The following is a 23,040-nucleotide window of genomic DNA, read 5'->3' as shown; positions in this document are numbered from 1 at the left end:
TAACCATGAAATTTTGGTTACATTTTTGTACCATACCAGATCTCAGTAAATACCACTATTTATGTATTTTTTTTCTTTGAAACTGGACAATACTTTTTTTTTTAAGTGATAGAAAATGGTATTAAGGTTTGTTTGTAAAGTTATAAAATAACTAAATGTACCATAAACAAATAAATAACTGCTTTTCTTTTCCAGAGCAGTACATATAACAATACATTCCCCTAAGTCATATAGTTATCATTTACAATAGACAACTTAATTTTAGTAAGGATGCAAGAAATAATAGAATACAAGGCACAATCATTAAATGGAATTTTTCTTTAGGGTGTATATTGACATATGTCAGCGTGATATACCATAAAAAGTGCAGAAAAACACAATGTGCAATGAGACCACTGTATAAAACATGATTGCATAAAAAGTGATTTGGCCTTTTAACCCTAATAATTGAAAATAACCAATCTTCCCCTTAAAATTAAACTATAAAGTATGACATTTTAAAATTTTCAATTCTAGTGCTATCTAAAAAATCCTGAAAAAAATTTATACCTGGGTAATATTTTAGACATATGTGTTTATGTATATATTAATATATACACATACACTCTTCTTTGTAGGTAATTTCAGACTCTTAAGCATGTCTAAAGTTGTAGAAACAACAATCAATCTGGATCAGAAAGTAAACATCATAATTCCATACATGTCCTGTAATTTCCTTGAATCCTTTAACCAATTATACATTTAGACTAAAACATCTCTGTCAAAGGACCCCACCAGTGCATTATTTTCTACCAGAAGTACCAAAAAGGATACATTTCAGAACAATGTTAACAACTTACTATTTAAAACAAGACACAGTTTTTATCACTGTAAATGGTATGCTGTACTGACACTCAAAAAGAAAAAAAGGTTTTCCACTGCACTGATTCTCAGTCTTTGGCACAATAAACAGAGATTTAGTGATTGATACAAGAATCAAGGTCTGAAAAATTAGACATTAGTCAAACTTTTTCCAATGTGGATATATATATTTGTGATTACGTTTTTGCTATGTTTGGCAGAACTTGGATAAACAATGGCCTGTGCTAGGCTTCTTTTGCAGCTGAACGTTCCATCACAACTGAAATTAAACATTTTCAGATGAGCAAAGTTTGGTATTGTATTATTTAATAGAAATGCAAGCGAATTTACTGCCATTTTTTGCCAAAGTCTGCCTTCCTAGGCAACTTGACTTTACAATCAAAGCGTACCTTGCTTGGTCAAAAATAGATTTCTGTTTTCAATTTGTGGCAATTAAAATTTCTATTACCTTTTTTCAATTGTGTAGAGATACTATGACTTGAGCAGAGTAGCTCTGAACTCTGTACGTCAGTCAGAAATTGCTTCAATTCTCAACTGTGAACAAAATGACTGTTGAAATGTATAACCTATTTGGAGGGCAATAAATAGCAAAAGTTTAAAATATATATTTCTTTCAAAGAATGTTCTTTCAGTTTATCATTTTGCTAAATTTTTCTCCCCAAATCAGAACATACTCTTTCTAACCCATAATAGCAGCAGGGAAGCAGAAGTCTGTTCTGCTCTTCCTTAACTGTACCTGCTTCATAGCATTCTGAAGGAAAACCCTTGGTAAAAATTACCAACCAATTAAATTAGCTTTTGCTTTTTCAGTCAACTTTCGGACTCTGCCTCTGCTTGAAGTTCCAAAAGTTAAGGAGGTGTCTTCAAACAATAGCTGCCTTTGCTCTTCCTCAGAGTCATCTTCATTGTAAAAGGCTGTCCTCCTACCCTGGTTTCTAGTTCTCATGTGAGGTTCAGAATCTTTAAGCTCTTCAGAACTCTCCTCCATAGGCTCATGTGTCTTTTTCCTCCTGCTTCTCGTTTGCATTTTAACATTTGCAGGAACTAAGAGGTCTGAGCCTGGCTGGCGGCTCTTCATCTTCCTTTTTGGCTTTCTACCCCCTCGGCCTTTTTTTTGTAGCAAGTCTTCCTTCACATTATTTTCAGAAAGAGAATTGCATGCAGTAGAAACAGAGGCTTCCTCTGGTATATCCCTTGCAGTTTGGATTGTATTCTGCTCTACTACCTTTTGCTGTTCAACAATTTGTAGCTTTTTTGGTTTCCTGCCTCTTTTCTTGTGCACCACCACTTCACAGCTACTGTTATTAGTCTCCACCTTGGGTTTCCGTCCAGGACCTCTTTTAACTGGAGGTTTCAAAGGCTGTCCTCCATGTCCATTTACCTGAACGCTTCCTGATGCCAAAGCATTGTTCTTGCAATCTGCTGTAAAGAAATGGTACAATGTACATGTCACATAACAGATTTGCATTTACATTCATTTTCACACTGCCTTAATAAAACTTCTTACTAAAGTATCTGAATGGATTCACAGTGATCGCCAATCTGTCAAAATCTAAGAAACCCGAAGTTGAGCTCAGAGAGTTTCCTTCTAGTATGGAATGAGAACTAACTTCTGGTTGGATTTAGCACATGGTAGCCAGAAGGAAAAAACCTCTCAGAAACAAAAAATGCCTCGAAAAATGCAAGGGGGAAAAAAAGAAGGAAAAAAGGGAACCTAAGGGTTTTTCTCAGATGATACAACACTAGTGGACAAAACTCCTATTTTGTATCTGCAACAGCAAAAGGTTGCTCAAGAAACGTTACTGCAAGGACTGGGAATGCTTCACAGCAAGTCATCTCTGCAGAAATAAAAATTTACTTTCAACCTGAGGTAGCATCTTCTGTACAAATCAAATTTGTAACAGACAGCAGCATGTACTTGGAGACTTTTACAGGGTACGAGTGTTCATTATGTGAGAGGTACTCAACTTCCTCAACTCAACTCAAATTCCTGTGACGTGCCAGAGAGGCATGTCACAGGACCTCTTAGGAAGATGTTCTGACACCACAGCCCTTGCCTAAAATATGGCCAAGAGCAGGCTCATAGCCAGCATGATAGTTCCTGCAGCTCTTTGGTGAAACACCCACACACAGCTTCTGCTGTGTTTGAATGTGCACCATCATGCACTAAAAGCACAGGCCTCCTCAGTCCTATGAGTGGTTTTGAGGAGACAGGACCATGTCACCATTCAGAAACCCCTGACCTGACCAAACATCCCATCCTATAACAGATGCATATTTAGCATCTGTTCCAGTGTGGAACAGTTGGGGCCTTTGTAAGAAACCTTACAAGCAATGGACAGATGATTTGACTTATCGGACCACACGCTAGTTTTTCAGAAGCACAGATGAGTAAGAAAGAACTCCCTGGGGAAAGGATTAAAATGAGTAGGCAGATTAATTAGATGGGAACCAATTTGCAGACTACTGTGCCCCCATTTTCAGAGAAAAGATGTTTAGTGGATCCACCTGCTTCAAGCATCTTTGTAACAGTTCAAAACTCCTTCATAAAAAGGAAAGCTTTCTGAATAGGAGATCTTATTTCAGCCTCCACAGAAGCTTTGAATTTTAAGGTATTCTGACATCAAAAGACCAAGCAAGCTCCCTCAGGAGACTTCATGAACTAGGTCCAAGCAGGCCATTCAAATATACTAAATAGAAGCAGTAAATACTGCATAGTTTTCTTTTTGCTGTGCCAAAAAATGAAAGAATGAATATGCAGCTGGGGTCCTCTGATCCTTATGCTTGTTGCTGCACAGAATGTTGTCACACTCAGTCTTACTGACCCAAATATAACCCACAGAAGTTGTATGTGTTTAAACACAAAGGATTTAAAGTGTGACCATGCAGAAGTCTGCTTTGCAATTAAGGAACTTCTAACATGACTTTTTTAATAGTTTAAATGAAAGTACAGGTATGTTAACATCTCAAAATCATTTAGACAACAGTTATCATACCATGGAAATGGTGTTAAGAGTAGTCAAAGCCATGCTAATTCATCAAGAAGGAAACTAATGGTGACTGAGTTGTTCCATTGGATTCCCTATTCTGCTAAATCACAATGCATTCTAGTGTCCCTACCCCATAACTGAAGTACAACACTACAGTCACTACATCAGTAACTCTGAGGGTGAGGAGGAAGTTCCAGAGAAATTAGGTACCTTGTGGATTAACAGTGGAAGATTTTACTTTGCGCTTGATTTGCTTCTCTTTCTCGGGATTTTCTTTCGTGGAGTTATTCCTAGTGTTATGACTGTAATCAGATGGGGTAGGGTTTGATACAATATTCTGGTTCTTGGAATGTTTGGTTGAATTCTCCAGTACTAGAAGGATAAAAAAAAAAAATTATCAAATCATTTATACTACATTCAATCTTGTTGAACTACTACATGTTCTACTACAAACCATTTGACTCAGTGATCCAAAAGGGAGAAAGCTTCCTAGATAAAACAACATAGCCTAATTTGTTCAGCTTTCCTCTGAAGAGCCTCAAAGGCCCATCAGTTTGAAAACAGAACCAGTCTTAACCAAAAGAAATATATTAGATTTCCAAAGAGACAGTTTTATCTTTAAAAACATTCATGGACTAATTAAAAAAAACCTCAAAACCAAAAATGCCCCAACTTGCCTGACTTTCCTGACCCTGCAGTAGTATTAGGCTTTGTAATTAAAGGCTTGATAGTTAAAGGCTTTGCTCCTGAAGAAGTAGATGGTTGCTCTGTAACAGCCACATCTGTTATCCCCTTATTGCTTCGAGTCCGCACAAGAGAGGAGGCCTCAGCGGCTTTTCCATTCATCTGAGGCGGAGTGTGTCTCAGTGCTGTCGACCGTGCAGGTGTAGATGATGATGAAGTGGCAGAAGTTTCTGCCTTCAGCTGAGGTTTTATCAATCTCCTCTTCCTTTCAGGGCTGCAAAAGGAATAACAATTTGTATCCTGGATGACCACCTTGTCATTTTACAGGAATAAATAAAATTAAATGCTAGTGTCTGAGATTGTGGGAGTAAAACAATCACCTCTGCATGGAGTATGTTAAAAATATGGCATTTACTGTGGAAATTCATGTAAGTTGTGAGCTTCTGGAAAGTGAATCTTTACAATAAATACTATAGTTATATGACAAAGCATGATGCCATCACTACCCTAACGATGCTGTTTTACTGTACACATTTAGCAGTTATTTGAATTTTAAGCACTTACACTAGGATAGCTCTAAGTAAAGTTTAAAACTCTTCCACATCATAGGGACTTGCATGTCAAAGCTACCATTCTGCAATATAGGGAATAGTAAAGGAAGTATTAAGAAAAAAACACACTAAGTTTTATTGTTTAGGTATGTCAAAATTTCACAGCATTTCATGAATACCATAATGGAATTAATGTACCTGGATGCAACACTACTGGAAACTGAGCTGCTTCTACTTCTTTTTTTCCTTCGTTTCTTTATAGTATTTCTTTTATGAAAGCGTAGGGCAGATTTATAATCTGATAAAATAGAACTTATGTGTTCTTCAAAGAAAGCAGAAAGGCGCAAGCTCATGCTGTAGATCTAAAAAAGAAAATCCAGTAAACAAGTTTTATACTTCTCCAAAGCATCCTTTTACTTATTTATCACTGAACAATAGCTAGAAAAGCAAAAAGTGATTAATATAGAAATGTTTTAGGGAAATTTACAATCTACCTCAACAAATATAGGCTAACCCACGTGGAGGTTTGCTTTAACTATTTTCATGGTTTTGAACAGTGTATCACAACTGAAGATGACACAGAAAAGAAAAAATTGGATAAGTCAGTTTTTCAACTGCCTTTATAGAATGTATCTCTTTCTAGTTTCAACAGAAATCACTGAGATACTTAATATAATTTTACTGTATCATACTAGGGTCAAGAAATCTTATTTTCTGTTCTATTAAGTTGCATCCTTATATCCTGTATTTGAATATCATATCCTGTATTTGAATATCAGTCTATTCCTTTTATAGATGAATTGATACAACAAATTGGCTGCAACAGGTACAATAAACATATTGGAATTATTTAGGTGCACTTTTTTTTTCTCATCTTTAAACTTGGATGATCTACAGAGACTCTCAAATTCATTTTAGTAATTATTTAGGCACAGTTGCTATTAATTCTGGAAACAGAAAAAACACCAAAGCGACCTCTCTAGGTACTTTGAGGAGACACGGCACCTGCTCTGAACACAAAGACAGTACTGAACCAGTTCCCACTTAATGACACACCAAACCATCTGAGCACCGGACTCGATAGGTTTGACAGATTCTGTGCATGTTACTGGAGATGGCATGCAAAGGAATGTGTGTCTGATGTGCCAAGCTAAAAGAAAAAAGCTGATGACTTTAGGTTTACTGTTCAAGAAAGCATCAGTGACATCAGTTGACTGTTCAAATAAGCATCAGTGACAAAATAAGATGCTAAAAATATAAGTGCATGACATAGTAAAAATAACACATTCAACTACATTTTGCATGCACTGAAAGCACATAGGTTCTAGAATATTAAAACTCTTGACGTAAGAACCTTCTACTTCTGAGTAAAACAATGGAAGACAAATTTATTACTATACCACTTGGCTTGGAAGAAACTTGAAAGAAATGAAAATGTCAAAACAATCTATGAAACCACACAAAGCTAAAGATTATGTCAGGTACGATGAGGTCAAGGAGAGAAAGAAAAATTAGGAAATAATCCAGACCTGCCCCAAAAGCCCTGCCATTTGCTGCAACTGAAAGAGTAATTCTTTTATGGGGTATGGCAGCCTCAACAGTGAATGGGCCTGTCTGCTACTGACTGGAGAGGAATCACTGATCCTGCTGGTCACCTACTAAGAAATTTGTGCACAAGTCTTAAAATAATGAAGTCCTAATGATTAACCTGCTATTTGGAATAGCCAAACATAAAGCTGTTAATAAGTCTGATCTTAAAACCTAACATTAGTAGAAGCAACGCTACACTGAAGTCTTGAACCCATGTAAACATGCTTCTATAATTTAAGTGTTATCAGATACTGCACCTACCACTATAGCAGGACATTTCAGTATGAATAGCTTTGTGAGCTGACATGTCATGTAAACTGTCCTGTTTCCCAGAAATCCTAAGAGCTTCATTACAATCCTACTGCATTAGTGGTGAACAGCAGAGAATTTCAACATCCTCTGCTGTCTATACCTGGATATTTCAGTTTGGGGCAACATTCAAACTGGAGGGGATCCCTGTGTGTTTGTTTTGAAAATCTGTTTTCTTCCCCAAAATATTGGGAAATTTCACTATTGTACTCATAATCCTGCTTCTACAGAACTCTTCTTCCATGTGGTTTTCTTTTTAGACCCACTTTCTAGTATTTTCTTTTGAAATACACATGCAGAACATCAGAACTTTCAGTATTTAAAGAGCACACATTCCTTTTCCTTCAAATACAAAGCTGTAATAGTTTCTCAGACATACTTATATTTTAAGATGAGAAATTAATTAAACTTGTTTTTTAAAAGCAATCAAATTACACTCTCTCTGATTTAGGTCCCGTATTTTTCAGATATAAGTGTTCTTTCAAACAACAACAATGGAAAACAATAGCATCTTACCCTTGATCTTTTACTTGGTGTATAGGCCTTAGAATTGCTGAAAATAAGTCTCACATCTTTACATAACTCCATTGGTGACTCGTAGTTGCCGGCTTCCAGTGTTTCTCTAACAGTAGCAAAGTCCATAGGCGTGTCAATAATATCTCTATAATCCTGTTTAGAAATAGCAAAGCAAATAATTTCTTGCATTATTTTCCCAAGCCTTAATGTATCATTTTCATTAGGATGAGTTTGATAAACCTGTTTAACCAAAATGTCCTCTTTAAATAGGTGTAGAAGACTGCTGAAGACATTTTGCCCTTTTCCACTAATATGCAACATACCTCCTTGCAGACATACCCAGCGGGGTCAAGGTTAGAAGTTAACTGATAGACGATTTAATTCATTTTATAAACCAATTTACTGAAACGCAGAACTCAGAATTTTGTGTCCCAAGGGTTACTTTACTGACACACTAACATGAAGACAACAAGCCTTCTGGGTGGCTCAGCAGAAAGTAAGGACTAAGACTAATACTGTTCTTGCATATTAGCTTTAAAACATGAAGTTCAACTACTTGAACCTGATCAGAGGCTTATCACATCCTTTATGAAACCTAAGCATTTTCCCACATGGAGACCTGACAATCTATGAATGCAATAAAGCATTAAAAACTCCACAGCATTAGGTAGGACCCAATTCAAGCCAATGACAGAACAATTTTTTTCCAGGCTATGGAAGAAACAGACATGTCCATACAAGTAAAAGCTTAAATGCCAAATTTAACCAAAAAGTTTAAGGTAATCTATCAGAGCAAATATAACCTGCAGGAGTGCCTTTGCATGTTAAACAGGCTTGTGACACCAGGGAGCAGTGTGCTTTATGCCTAAGCCTAGTAGAGTGCTCTCTATCAGCTCATTTGAGGATCTCAAGCACTTGTAATTGACCACAGCATAAAGTTTAGGTTACTTCAAAAATAATGGTACCCAATGGCTGCAGAAGTGTCAAGACAGACTTACTAGTGACTTACAAAAGAGAAGCATTTCTTTCCTCTAATTGAGACAGCTAATTTCGCTCAAGTGAATCACCCTGGAGCGCTATTTTACAGAACTTAAAGATATGCTGGAAGGAAAGCAAGCAAAATCTTTGCTTTATTACTTGAAGTTATCATATAGTCTTACTTTCAGTTTTTATACTCTGAAATTAAGCCAATGATCCTTGACAATATATCACATGCAACAACCAAATATATGCATTTCATATATATATGACCATTTTTCAGTCACAAAATGAAAGACATCTTAATTGCAAAGCTGCAATTTACTTAAAAAGCTGTAATTTACTTAATAACATAAGCAACAAAAGTATCTGAGACAGCAAAGTAGTATTATTTATTTTGAAATTAGTTGAAAAACAGTAAACATTATTAAACAAGTGACAATGAATTCTGTCAAAAAATTCTGTCACTACAGCTGCCTGAAGTTTCAATTGAAAGAACTGAAAAAATGGTCGAAGTTAAAAAAAACCACAAACCAACCCATCACTTAACAATTGGATTATAACCAGTTGTCTTGTTCTAAAATACTCACTGGATACTCAAGAAGATCCACTGGCTGTCGAAATGGTTCAGAGTCTTCACACTGAAAAATGAGATTCAGCAGCTCCTGGCATTGCTTCTTCCATGACTGAATGTCATATGACTGAGCCCTGTTACGTAGCCGCCGCTTCGGCTGATGATCCTGAAATGACAATATTGCCTGGTATATATTAAATAAACTAGCTGCTTTTACAAAACCTAATGGAAAAGTTTCCCCACAGGATATAAATGAATTCACAACATGCAGCAGCACAGACAGAAATACTTTTACATTGAACAACTCAGTAGAACAACATGTCACTAAATTCAAAACTTCCAAAATGCTGACATTACACAATACTAGAAATATTTCAGGTTTACATTCCATTATTTACAAATACATTTCAGCAACTGTAGCACTAACAATATAAATTAAACTATTTAAAAACATTTACCTTTCTTTTTCTAGTGGAAGTCCCCGGCACATTTGTGTCTTTCTCTTCTTCCTTTGAGCAAGATAATGAGTCGCATAAAAAGGTTAAAAAATATAAGCATATATGAGCAGGAGAGTTCTTTTATACTTTAAACCAAAAATTTGAGTCTTTACAGTCCTACCCCCATCCCTCTGAGAAGCATTTCATGTGACTGTCAATTTTGAGAAGCTCTCAGAAGTCTAAGCGGCATCCTCCAGCAAACTATTACAGCTCTCTGCACTAAAGTAAAGAGGGGAGGCTGGATTTTCACCCAGCTTTCCAGCTGACAAGAAGAAACGTTGTACTGACAGAAAGGTATACTCCACTTCCCAGCAGTGACTGAAACCAGTACTTTGGTCTTCCACAGGACAGACAGCGGTCTTGTTTCTCCAGTGTATCAATGCCAGTGCCCAAGACACCACCACTTACCTCATCAGAGTCAGACAACACTTTCTTCTTCATTGCATTGTATAATGGAATTATGTCATAGCAGCTAAGGTCTCTGTAAAAAGAAACACAAGCTAACATTCATTTTCTATCATCACCTGTGGAATCTACTGTAATTTGCCTAAGATAAGGCAAATATTTATGAAGCCATTCCCAAATAAAATGAGAATATCTTCAGTGCTATATGAATACTAAGAGAATTGAAGTAATAAGTCAAGCTAACCATCAGCTCAGAAAGTTGTAAAATATAGATCACTTAACAGCATGAATGTTTTAAAATGAAAAATCATAATCCTTTACCATGTAATTGTCAGCATCAGAAAAATCTACTCCTATATTATATAAAAGGTTTGAGGCCCATCTAGCTTTGTAAGGAGCTTTAAGTAAGTTTATTGTACAAAAGTGCAATTTAATATTTTAATTTAGCACGCACAATGTATGATATTTGAAATGCAAGTGTGTAAGGACTAACACTGTTATGGCGTAAACCTGCATAATTAAGTCACCAAAACTCTGATTTTCAATTCTTGATTACCATATAAAAGTCCTCTACAAAGGAAAGCTCAAAGGTATTCTACTATGTAGCAATACAAACCACTGGGAAGAAAAGTGGTTTGTAACACTTTTACCAATTGTAACTGTAAACAATCAGCAACTCCGCAGGGGAACCAGAATACCTAATGCAGGCTACTGCTATTACCACTAGAACAGCTGTGAGAGAAGGTGAAAAAAGGTTAACTAACTGCAACACCCACCCCCCATTTTCAGGTCTTTAAGATACTTGGGTAATTTAGGAAACTGAGAAGTAGATTTCTAAGAGGCATCTAGATATTTCCTTCTCATTAGAGCCATGGGCTTTATTTTGATTGTCTAGCCCTTCTATCTTACAGTTACAACCATAAAAATAAAGTCTGGGTTTTACATGAATTGCTAGTTCACTTAAATTAGTATATTAATAGACTCAAGCTATAGGCCATTATTAAATAAGAATATCCAACAATATCCACTAATTTAGCTAAGCCAATTAAAAACGTACACTTTGAAAAACCCTGAGCTGCTTAATTATTCAAGAAAAAAAAAACCATGTAGGACGAAGATATTAAAGAACAAAATTAGTAACAGAAAAGCCCTTTAGATATATATCTGTTCCTAATGGTGTATATTTCACTAAAACTTTTAACATCTAAAGCAGTTAAGTGTTCTACATTCTCCAGCAAATATCAGAAATCACAGGCACTGAAGAAATTGAAGATTTACTAATGGAGTCAAAACCCTAGATTTCCAAATACTACACAGAGTTCTAATGTTTTTTAAGAACACACAAAATAAAAAAATCTAGATTCAATTTAACACTAACAATCTAAATCACTAAAAATGTCACAAGTTTTGTTAAACTAATGAAGTATCTTGCTGTGTCTAAAAAGTGGAAGCAGCAGCACTCATCGTGTACAAGCAAACCAAGGCAGTGGGCATAGTAAGTTCTTACAAACATCAGGTGTCTAGATATGTCAACTGACTGAAAAATCTTAAGTATTTGTTATTGAGCTTGTCTATGGGTGATAATAGAACGTTTGAAAGACAGCGATAATTTCAGTTGACTACAAAGCCTTTAATTTATACTTTCCATACATATAGAACGTCATTTCAAATCCATTATAAGTTGTAATCTAGATTTTAGAATTATGTTAACATAGCCAGTATTCAAACTCAAAATTGGAACTCCTAAATTAACAATGAATATATCTGTAACTCTGCGAAGATACTCAATCCCATTTTTATCATTTAGGAGAAGGTTTATCAAAATAAAATGCCATGCCAATCTATGCCACTCAGTGTATTACAACTTGTTTTGTACACTTAAGAATTCTTTGTCAACATAAGCTCTATTCTTTTCTGCCCCAACAGGTTTATTTAAAATGCAGAACTATCCTACTTAAAAATTCAGATCTAAAAAGGCTCTTACCTTGGTAAGAGATAGGAATAACAACAGACCTACTAAGCAACTCACTTTATGAAGTGTAGCAGAAGATCTGTGACAAATTTGGCAGATTTGACAATAGGACTTCCGGGTTCATTAAATGTGCGAGTATTGTGTTCAATGTACCGGACTTCCCACATTAACGAAGAAAGGCGCCTGGATCCAAACAGTTGGAGGAACAGAAAACGAAAAAGAAACAAGGACAATTTCTAGCAATGTATATCAACAGGGGAAAAGACCGTTACTACATCCTTCTTCTCATTCAACACTGTTTCCCTTGACATCAGAAAACGTGCACATTGGATATGTTGCCCTAAGTGACCAGCAGCAGGCAGCTTCCTCTGGCTTCCTGTTCTCATGTTATATTCTGTGGTAATCTATACAAATGGCTTTAAGAACATTCAGCTAACACACCGCAGGAAAACTCAGCTGTGACACTTCAGCTTCTATTATTCCTACATATTACCCATCCTATATCATAGCCTTTGAACTCACTTAAGGATCAACAAAATATTAATAAAAATATTTTAGAGTGTATCTTTTTCTGACAGACAGACAATGATCAGATTCCTTCTGATTGAATAACCTAACTATAGAATAGTGACATTATAAAAAAATATGTACAAAAGCAGAATAACTGAATAAAACAGATCCAAATCAAAAAAAGATAAAGTAAAAAGATAGTAAAGGTTCTGGCAGCACAAAAGTTAGTTTTAAGGTAAGCCTCATGAAAAACTAGCAAAAATCAAAAGTGATCTGAACTAATTGACTAAATGTAAAAAAATCACTGAGAAGCACAACACAGTGAGTTGTTTATTACCTAACTAGGCATGAGCAATATTACAAAGTAAAAAAGCCCAATTTATCGAAGGTGTGTTAATTACCAAAACATAAATGCTTACTCTTTTGACAAGAGAAGCAAAAAGTTCTCTCCATCTGACAGTAAAGCAGCACATTATAGAAGAGAAAGCCGGATTACCTCATATCACACAATAAACATAGAATTCAGTATTGCAATAGAATGATAAAAAACAGTGGTGCTTTTTTGAAAATGAAAAAGCAAATTTAGTTTAGAATTTAATCTTCATTTAGCATGTATAAAGCACTAAAAATGAACTTTGAAATTTGGCCCAAAACAAAATCCTATCCATATGTTTTCAAAAGAAACTAAAGTGACGCTGATTTTAAAATAAGAACTAGAACAAAAAAGGAAACTGAAGTAATTAAAAAAACTATACTCCTATATAGATATTTACTAAAAAACAAAAAGAAAAAAGCCCACAGCAATTGCAATCACAGTTTAAAAAAACATCAAAACAGTATCAAAAAGTATAAACTTATCTCGTTGCTGTACAACAACTCAGAAGTTCAACACCATTAATTTAAGTAGTCAGATTCTGTGCAGCTGCTTAAGTGATGCAAGAATATTTTTTAAAGTATATTAGGACAAAAAACCACTTGAGATATTTTTAAGGTTTCTCTTATTAAAATTATTTTAAAAGTACTTAAAAAAAATTATTAAGTGGAAACTTAATCCTTTGGACCAAAAGTCACTTTACTAACCCTGAAATTTGAATCTCACATGGAACAAGTAATTTGCATAATCAGGTATTTGAATGCCATGTAGTTCTAAAATACATTTTGGAGATTTCAATCCTTTTTTGAGTTTTAGAAAATGGAAACCTAGATCAAGGATAGAAGATGAAAGAAAGTAAAAGTGCACATCCACGCCCACATCCTAGTTGACAAGACAAAGAGCTACCAAAAATACAGCTGCTGGTAGATCACAGAACTGAGACTTGGGTCTAACCTGTAAAATCTGCTTTCCAGTCTTTGCTTAATGGTACTGAGGTCAGTGGGATATGCCACAACAGTGCAATACATGGGGTAAGCTTGAAGATCCACCGGTGCCACAAATGCAGAAGCAATATCTAGATTTAAAAAAAAACAAAAAACAAACCGTAAACCCCCGGTGTTATATTCTGCAAAGTTCCATGGCAGTTTTGAGATTTATCCCCGTACAACATAAGCTATTTCTTCATGTTTGAAATGCACAGCAGTTTCCCAAAAATAACAGTAACTACTCTAGATATTCCAAATGATTTCTGATATTCTATTTAGAGTGCTTGCTGAGGTGTGTGCTGTACATCCCATTGCTGCAGTGACTGAGGGGTGCCCATTCTGCTATGCATGAAGCACCACACTCCCCAAAGGCACAGCAAGTGCACATTTGAAATATACACATTTGAAAAGTGTAAAAATTATACACAGATGAATGCATGAAATTCAGTATTGTTATTTACAGCACAGGCTCATTTCATTTCACTTTATATTGCCACTCTCATATCTTCAAACAAAGCAATACATTAAATTCCTGCAATAAAAGTTACAGCGCTATTTCAGCCTCTGTAAGATGCGGGTAAAATCTGCACTCAAAGTAAAACATAAACACTCTTTCCTGTCCCTACCTAAAAGCAAAGAAGCCTTCCAAAGCAAATCCAATACAGTGCTAGAGGACTGCTGAGCAATTTAAACCTGTGCACTTAAACAACCTTGCTTTCTCCCTCCTGTACTTAGAGTCATCATGGGCTTAGACATATCATTCTAAAATCTTACATTTCAAGGAAAAATACTGCATTATAAAACCACAAAATCACCTTTAAAAGTCTCAAAAGTCTTTAAAAATAGAAAATATGCTGCTGCTAAAAAGATTGCTCTTCTAGAAGCTGTTTACTCACTCTTTTGAATATTATAGCAACTGCTACTTGGTACCACTATGCACCGCACCTGCTATAGCCAAATCCCAAACTAAGTGGTCTGCCATACATCATAATGCAAAATGTAAAACCATTACTCTTAAATGGCACAGCAAAAGCAGCTCATATTTTCATTTCCTCCTTTTGTTTTAACATAAATCTCTAATTTGTTCTACTACACTGGACAGATAACTCCTTTGTTTAGGAACCAAATGGAGGCTTCTTATGTGGTATGTCATCAAAGAAACCATATGGGATATACAGGTAATCAGAATTATTTCAAGAGTTAAGAGGTTTTTGGCTTTTTTGAAACATGAATCTTACCTTGCATTAAGTGCTTCAAAAATCAGTTAAACAAAGTATCTGTAACTTTTATATTTAATGCATGACCACTGTTAGCCCAAAACATAAGACTGCTAATTGGACACCTTTTGATCCCCATAAAGACATACAGGAGACTTATAATTCAGCCTGTATTTACTGATGGATCTCCAACCAGACATCCGTCTTTCATCAGGTAAATTTTGCAGCTGTGTGTTAAACATTTTAACAATTACTTTTTCAGAAGCTGCCTGTAAAGAATAATTGCTCCACAACCAAATAGCAAGTAGCTTTCCTAAGGTAGCCGATTACTTTTCCCTCAACATTTTGCATAATTAAGGAAACGTGGAAAAGAAATCAGGAATTGGGAAAGGCTAATACAGGGAAAATCCACACATAGATATTCATTATCTAAGTAAATCTATGCTTTTTATCTTCCCCACGTCTGTCTGTAATTTAGTTAATATTCACTTAATCATAAAGGTATTAATTGTAACCCCAACAGGAGATTCTGGCAGCTGAAGTTAAAAAATCAAGTACTTGTTTTTAACATACAAAACCCAAACTCCTACACCTAGTAAACGTCAAATTACCTACCAAAGAACAACAGTTACCTTGGGAAACAGGAAAAAAAATTAGCTTCATAAGTATTCACTATAAAAAAAACTTTAAAGATGTTCAATGAAAAAGTTTTGTTGAAGTTAACAAGAGGTTAAATGTGCATTTTATCACATTCATTTTGGTAATTTCTGAAGTTCACATGATCACAGTCTGAAAAATATAAACCAAAAACCTTTCCCATATGTTTCAAAATTTACCTAATGTCATAAGCTGGTTTATCCCTGCAATAATTCTGTCACACTCCTCATCTCGAGTCCTGGAACCCCACTCTCCATCCAAAGGTTTGTAGAGCAGTGTTCTACGTTCATCGTCAGTTAAAGGAACACTAGTTCCCAGTTCTTCTGGAAATACAGCTGGAATGTAATGTGAAAATTTAAAAAAAATATAAATGTTTGTATCATGTGAAATACATATACCTGTAAATCAAAGATACCATGAAATCAGTTTTACAAATGCATAGCTCTTGATTTACTCAAAGACATTTTGGATGTATCCAGTATCCTTTCTACATATTATTCTCTTACATCTAAATCCTTACAATGCAGTTTGGTGTAGAGGTCCTCCCTGGAGATTTATCCTCTTCTGAATAGCTAATTATAAAATTCATTTTAGAACCAACTAAGACATTCATTTATCACAGTTAAAATGTGTGCTTTGGTTTTGGAGTTATTCTGTGTTAAAAGCCAATATTCTTGGCAATGAGTTATTTCGGTAAGGAATGGTAGATGATTTCCAGATGGAGTCAAAGATAACTTTGACAGTGCCGTTAAAACATCTTCCAGGTAGTGGTTCTACATTGTCACAGACAAATGTTAAAACCACAGTTCCTGAGCATGCAAGTTAATAGTATTATCACCTAAGCATCCTTGAGAACCTACCAATTTTGACATTTTATACTGTCATAGATTTTTAAAATACGACATTAAGCACTCCTCTTAACAATTTTTAAGAAGGTATAACAAATGTTGACATTTGTGAATACAGCAAAAAATCAGATTCAGGTTTAGTTATCTTAATCAGTACCTGCTCTTTATCTGAATGCAGTTTCTCCTTTCTTAAGACAACAGGAATTGGCCTCTACTAAAAACTAAACAGGGGCAGTCTATTTTAATTATTGATTTTGGTCTCTAACACCTATATTTTACTCATGACAATGAGGTACCTATTAAAAGAAGGATTGAACCAAAACAAAAAGTTTAAATTAACATAATTACAACTAAAAATAATTTAGAATTATTTATGGTTACTTTTGAGAGACAATATTATCAAATGTTTCATGGAAAACATAAGGAAAAAATGCTGATTCTATCTTGCTTTTTAACAAGAGTTCTATTAAGTCTTAGAAAAACCCAACCAACCAAGAAACTATGGAAGAAGTACTACACTCTTGTTTTGAACATGTGAACAGCTCCCATGCTATGCTGTCCACTCTGCAGCATGTGCATCTGCTACAAGTGCTGGGCCAGAGGAGGAGAAAAATCCTGCTATTACCAAACTCTCTCACAAGAACAGCTGCATCTGCAATGGACTGAATATCTGCAGCAATGCTGACACATCTTAGGGCAGCCAGTTTCCTCAAGCTGACCTAGGGCATGGGTTTATATCCCTAATTGTACAAAGAGTTAAGTTTAACTGCACATTATCTATAGCCATTTTTTTATTATTTCTATTTCAACGTCACTCAGTTTATCTAGCATGGCTGTTTTTTCACAGTTCTTTTATCTTGATTCATTTTTAGTTTAGTAATTGATTTAAAGATATTCTTTAAATGCAACTGGTTTGTGGGCCTTCCTCACACTCCCCCACAAAAAGCAGGATTGTTTATGTAAAGCCAAACATTTTTTTTCTTCTTAAAATATACTTGTAAAGCAAATTATATTACTAAGGTAACATACCATTACTTGGTATCATCTCCATGTCCCAAGGGCTCATCTTCTCAGTATCACCATTGTCCCAGCTTAAAAATAACCACACTTGAATTATCTACTAATATTACTTCAACAATGTAATTATTTAATGTTTGTAACAAAACTTTAATTTCTACACCACAGAGTATTATAATAAATTGGTACAGCAAGATGCATGACTGAATTTAATGAAAGTAAGTTTCTCAGTCAGTACTTCAAATGAAGTAATAAAATTAACATAAAAAAGATTGAAGATAAATTTGCTAACCAGACATTGTAGCACTGAAATAAGCTATCAGGATAATCAGGCTGAAGAGGTTCCTGGCTTTCAATTGTTCCAAACCACCAAGCATCATCGATCACTGACCTGAAACGATCACCTAGGTAAGAACACAAAATAATTTCATCAATATAAGGCATGTTACCCTCCCAGCAAAGCAGGTTTAGATATATCTGGCTTGATCTTGAATACAGAAATCCTTTAGAACATTTACAGCTTCAGCAGGCAAGCATGAGTCAATGCTCAGTTAAAAACCAACTAAATTGTTAAATTCTTTCTGAAGATTGTTTTTTAACCAAAATGAAAGTTAATATAGCGTTTTATAAAAATAGCAATTTGCAAATCTACCTATGTATTCTTTACTTATGAATTTATTTCTTAATTTCATATAAAAGATAAAACATTTCAATGCTTTAAGACTCCTTTAAGACTCACATCTACTTGCATTACCACGTGCTACCTTAAAGTAACTGAGCACTATGACACCTCTGTATGGGGAGTATTTTACAAGCTTCTGAGCTCATCCTCCTTAGTTTCTCAAGTGCTTTTTCAGGAATTCAAATGTAACTCAAGAGTTTCATTTTCTTTACTATGCAGGCAATCTGACTGATAATAGAATAAAATTTATTAAAGCTTGCTCAAAAGGTTACCAAAGAAATTTATTATGACTTGCAATGACTTAACTACCACAAAGCATTCATGCAGCTGAGAAAAAAGGTCAGAAGCATTATTAAAAAAAATTACATATGAGAATGCATGTATTACACACCATCACAAATGCTAACATTTTCTACAACACATGCCACAAAATTAAGAAACAATTTTAGTGTAGTATTCTGTTCAATACAAGAAAAAATGTAATTTAAGCCTGAGATTCCAAGTACACATTCTGCTGCAGTATTTGTTCCATTTCAATACATGCACCCTCTGCCCAAATGCTTGCTGAAGCTGTCTGAAATAATAGGAAGTAAATATAGTTTCAAAAATGCTCTGCTTTCTTTACCACATTTTTTTAAAAAATTTTAAATTTAATGGATCACAATTACAAAGCTTCTATTAATAGTCCTAATCGTGCTAAATAGAACCAAGTAAACCAGAAATATCCAAAATGAAAGATCAAAAATGTAAATAAGGGCTGATGTTCTATTTTAAAAGAATAACTTATTTTCTGAAGAGCTATAAAATTAGTTTTCAGTATGGCCTTCCCGGGTGATCAGTTTTACAAAGAAACATGCGTAGGTACAACTAGGAGTGACTTCACTGAGCTGAACATTAAGCAGATCAAAACCACTTAAAGGGGCATATATCCTGGCAGCTGCTTCTAAGTTCTCAAGAGCCACAGCATTCCTACAGACAGAATGCTAAAGCAGAAAACATGAGTGAAAGAATCTCTTGTATCACTAATTTCCTCATCTCCTCTGTGCTACCTCATCTATGCAGAGAGCAGTCCAAAATCTCTCAGAAGAAGGTGGCTCTAGTGTAATTTTCCAGAACTGAGTATCCCCTGCATAATGTTAGCTTGAAGATAACAAAAGACATGCAGCTGAAGTTGCAGGAATACTGCTGGAATAGCTTTTAGCCCAAGTATTAAAGTTAAATTATAATAAGATAAAGAAATGCACTAAAAAGAATATGAATGCAAATAAGAACCTGTAATTTCAAATTTTATGTTTGTTCCTTCTAAAAGGATTCATACATTAATATAAATTTAATATTAGAAAGTGTAATAGATAAGCAAATATTCTTTCCTAAAAGAAAGCCCAAACAACAAAAATTCACATTATTTGCATTGGAAGCTTGATAAAACATCCTGCTACTTACACTACTTTCTGTGTAGCTTCCATTTATTCCAGATTGCAAATTTCTTGAAATACACTACCAGCTCAGTAAGCCTGGCTAGGCTGTTCACAAACTATGGCAATCATTCTTCTGCTGCTGCCATGATTTTGTGCAAAAACATGGCATGGCAGAGGACAAGACCACAGATCCATAACCAGGAGGAAAGAGCAAAGCTTAGTTATCTATTAGATCTTCACCAACCTTGTCACTTATGAGATCTTTAAATTGAAATGATCTTTTGATGAATGAATGAATGAATGAATGAATGAATGAATGAATGAATGAATGAAGAAGAAATAAAGGTTTACATTTCTCATTGGATCAGAAGCCCAGGGTCTTTACTAAATTCCCTATAGAACTGAAGATAAGCTGTATTTTCAGAAAACATAGTGTGAAGAATGAAATTATATGGAACTTATTCGTACGGCATCATGTAATTTATACATCTACTGCTAAGGCACACAACCTAAGGATATCAAAAGACAGAAGATTAATTAATTCCACTGCTGAAAGGTGATCTTTATTATCATATGGAAAAGATGACTAGTAAATAGATCTGACTGCAGGACTTAACAGTCATGGGCATTGTTTCAGTATCCAGTATGCACAAATAACTGGGCACAGACAAAGTAAAAAGAATCCAAGTCATTCCCTCATCACTTGGCAGTGAATTATAACTATATACACTTCAACAGAGCTAAACCACAGGGTTTAGAACAGAATTCAAAAAGTATAAGGACACGGAAAGAGCATTCTTGTTGTACAATCTAGACATCAATTTGCGATTTTTGTAAAACTATTCCCATGTTTTCAGCTGAAACTTCAGAAACTAGAAAAAAATAATCCTACTAGCAATGCCATTGTAGGAGGGCCTTCAATTAAAAACAGAGCTACACACAATATATAGGCTACAAGTTATCAGGAGCAATAATAACTAGTCTCTCTGCAAATATACAACTGAAATTTTCTTTGCTTTCTTTTAAAGATCACCTTCACTATTTTGCTTGCTTGCTGCCACTTTGGTCAAGGACTAAGTAGAAGTCCCCGGCTAACTATGGGCAGAGTTTACTCTCTGACTTCAGCACAGTGTTAGGATTTCTTTACCATAACCTACCTTTAAGAAAATTACCAAGAAAATAGGTGGACACTTAGAAAAACAAATCAAACCACAGAACACAACTTTCCCCACAACTCACCTATATTCCATCGCCTATGCTTTGCGTCATCAAATTGTTGCCTCAAAACTAGGAAATCTATGACATCTGGCATATCATGATACCTAATTACAACAGAACACATAACTATTAAGCGGTAAAACAGCAAAAGCATAACATAAAGCACTTACATAAAAAATTAATACTTCAAATTCAGCACTTGAAAAGCACAAGGTCAGTATTAATGTCATCATTAAAATTTCAACCTCAACACCCCCCTGGCCACCCCTGTCCAAGAAAACCCCCAATTTGCATACAATCTTGTTTTCCTTACTTCATGGTGAAGGCTCCTCCAGTCAGTTTACCCGTATCAGGGTCAAGAAATGCTAGCTTAAGACAGCAGAGAGTAGGCAATCCCACTTCATACTTAATCCCAACTATTTTCATTAGCTCTTGCTCCTAGAATAAACAAAATACTATTACCACCACTGAAGTTAATTGAAATAGTTTTCTAAAACATGAAAACATGGGTATGTTGAATGTACTGTATTTCTGCCAGATCACATCAAAATCAAGAATCTGAAATTTAGTCTTCCACGAGCTATTATTTCACAATGCAATATGTTCAAAAAATATTTCGCTTTGAAGTATAACCATCTCATCTGCTCAAGCTGATACAAAAAGTAGTACAGTTTAAGGTCTTATTTCATTTGACCATTAAGTTAAGTTTTTCCCTTTATAATATTAAGAGTACTAGATTTATTTGTCTCAAGGACTTACCTCCAGTTAATTTCTATTTTTGTTTTAATATTAAGATATAGAGAAAAAAGAAAAAAGTCATACCCGCAGTTCCATTTTATGCCATGGTTGTTTCTTGGGATTAATATTATATATTTTGTTCTTCTTGGCCATTACAACATATGCTTCATGACCTTGTCGGAAATAGTAAACCTAAAAGTGAAATGTGACAGTTATCCTACAAAGACTCTGAGGAGCTGAAATGCTAACAAGTCACTGCCACACAATGTGTGTACTTTCTATTCCATCAATTTCTATTTCATCTATTTTCAGCCTGTTTTCCTGCCAAAGTCATGGGTTCTCAAAAAATTAAGTGGAAGAAAATTAAAAAAGCTATTATAAAAACATTTACAGAAAAAAGCAGGAAATACTTAGAACATTATTTTTTGTATGAACAAAATACCTTAAATTACACGTGAATGAGACCAACAAAATCAGTAACAAAACCATCCATTTATCATTGCACCATAGAGCAATGCAGTTGTAGCAACACGAATTCCACTAATCCACCTGGTTATACATCACTGCAGGACAGCCCTAAGTTATCAAGTATCACTAAATTCACTATCTAGATTATCCTTTTTGAACAAGAAATATTTTAGAAGTTCTTGTTCTAGAATATAGAATATTCTAGAAGTTAATGTTCAGTTAAGATTTTGGTGTTTGCTTCCATATCACTGAAAAAATAGCCTAACAAAGGCCTGAACAAACTAAAATAGATATTTCCAGTGCTTATTTTTTTTTTAATCCTTCCAATATAAATTTCTATGGTTCAGACATGCAGAGTCTAACAGTTCTGCTTTGATCTTGTAGTACATCATACCACATGGATGAATGCTTTTATTATAAGCCATCCTGTAATGAAGTAGTAAGTTGAAACCCATAAACATGTATTCAAGGAATGTATTTCAAATGTGAAACAGAGGTTCCACAAACTAGTTAGAACAAAGATCTGATAAATGTCTGTATTCTTGGTACACTGTATGCTAAATGAAAGATCCTCATCAAGAGCCCCAACATAGGATTTCCATCTAATAGCACAAAGGAAAGACAGCTTTAAAATAAAGGTCCAATACAACAACAACAAGAAAAAAAAAAAAAAAAAAAAAAGCTTAGCAAGAATCTCTCTTTAAAATGTATAAATAAATACTAATATTTGTATTTCTACCTGCTTTCCAAAATTCTTGTATCATAAAACATTATAAAGAAGTTTTTGCCAGGTTTCGACATTAACAGGTACTGAACTCTTAGCGTTAGGTGGCAATTTTTAACTTTTTTAAATGGAGAAGGACTCAATGCCACATTTTTTTTAATAACCCTGTTGTTAGGGTAATCAATATGCATAATATCCTCATAGGGACAAAACACACAGCAGCTACAAAAGGCATTAAAGCAGTGAGAATCTTCTAG

The 23,040-nt window shown here is 34.8% G+C and overlaps 1 protein-coding gene across 4 annotated transcripts in view; it reads right to left on the bottom strand.

The window, feature by feature from the left end:
- The window catches only part of PHIP (pleckstrin homology domain interacting protein), a 105,584-nt gene that overhangs the window by 3,904 nt on the left and 78,640 nt on the right, over nt 1-23,040 (bottom strand). For 2 of the 4 annotated variants that reach the window (XM_033512940.1, XM_033512941.1), the window contains 16 exons: nt 21,676-21,783; nt 21,167-21,291; nt 20,875-20,957; nt 17,828-17,939; nt 17,548-17,609; nt 15,850-16,005; nt 13,765-13,885; nt 11,985-12,110; nt 9,959-10,031; nt 9,512-9,562; nt 9,070-9,219; nt 7,502-7,654; nt 5,285-5,448; nt 4,529-4,809; nt 4,062-4,223; nt 1,645-2,283 (listed from right to left, as the gene is read on the bottom strand). In XM_033512940.1, the coding sequence (XP_033368831.1) occupies nt 1,645-2,283; nt 4,062-4,223; nt 4,529-4,809; nt 5,285-5,448; nt 7,502-7,654; nt 9,070-9,219; nt 9,512-9,562; nt 9,959-10,031; nt 11,985-12,110; nt 13,765-13,885; nt 15,850-16,005; nt 17,548-17,609; nt 17,828-17,939; nt 20,875-20,957; nt 21,167-21,291; nt 21,676-21,783 (2,566 nt within the window). The other 2 variants (XM_033512939.1, XM_033512942.1) reach the window with 2 other exon arrangements.

This window comes from Parus major, chromosome 3 (genome assembly GCF_001522545.3).
Source record: "Parus major isolate Abel chromosome 3, Parus_major1.1, whole genome shotgun sequence".
Classification (NCBI taxonomy): domain Eukaryota; kingdom Metazoa; phylum Chordata; class Aves; order Passeriformes; family Paridae; genus Parus; species Parus major.
This window is presented reverse-complemented; position numbering and strand designations above follow the sequence as displayed.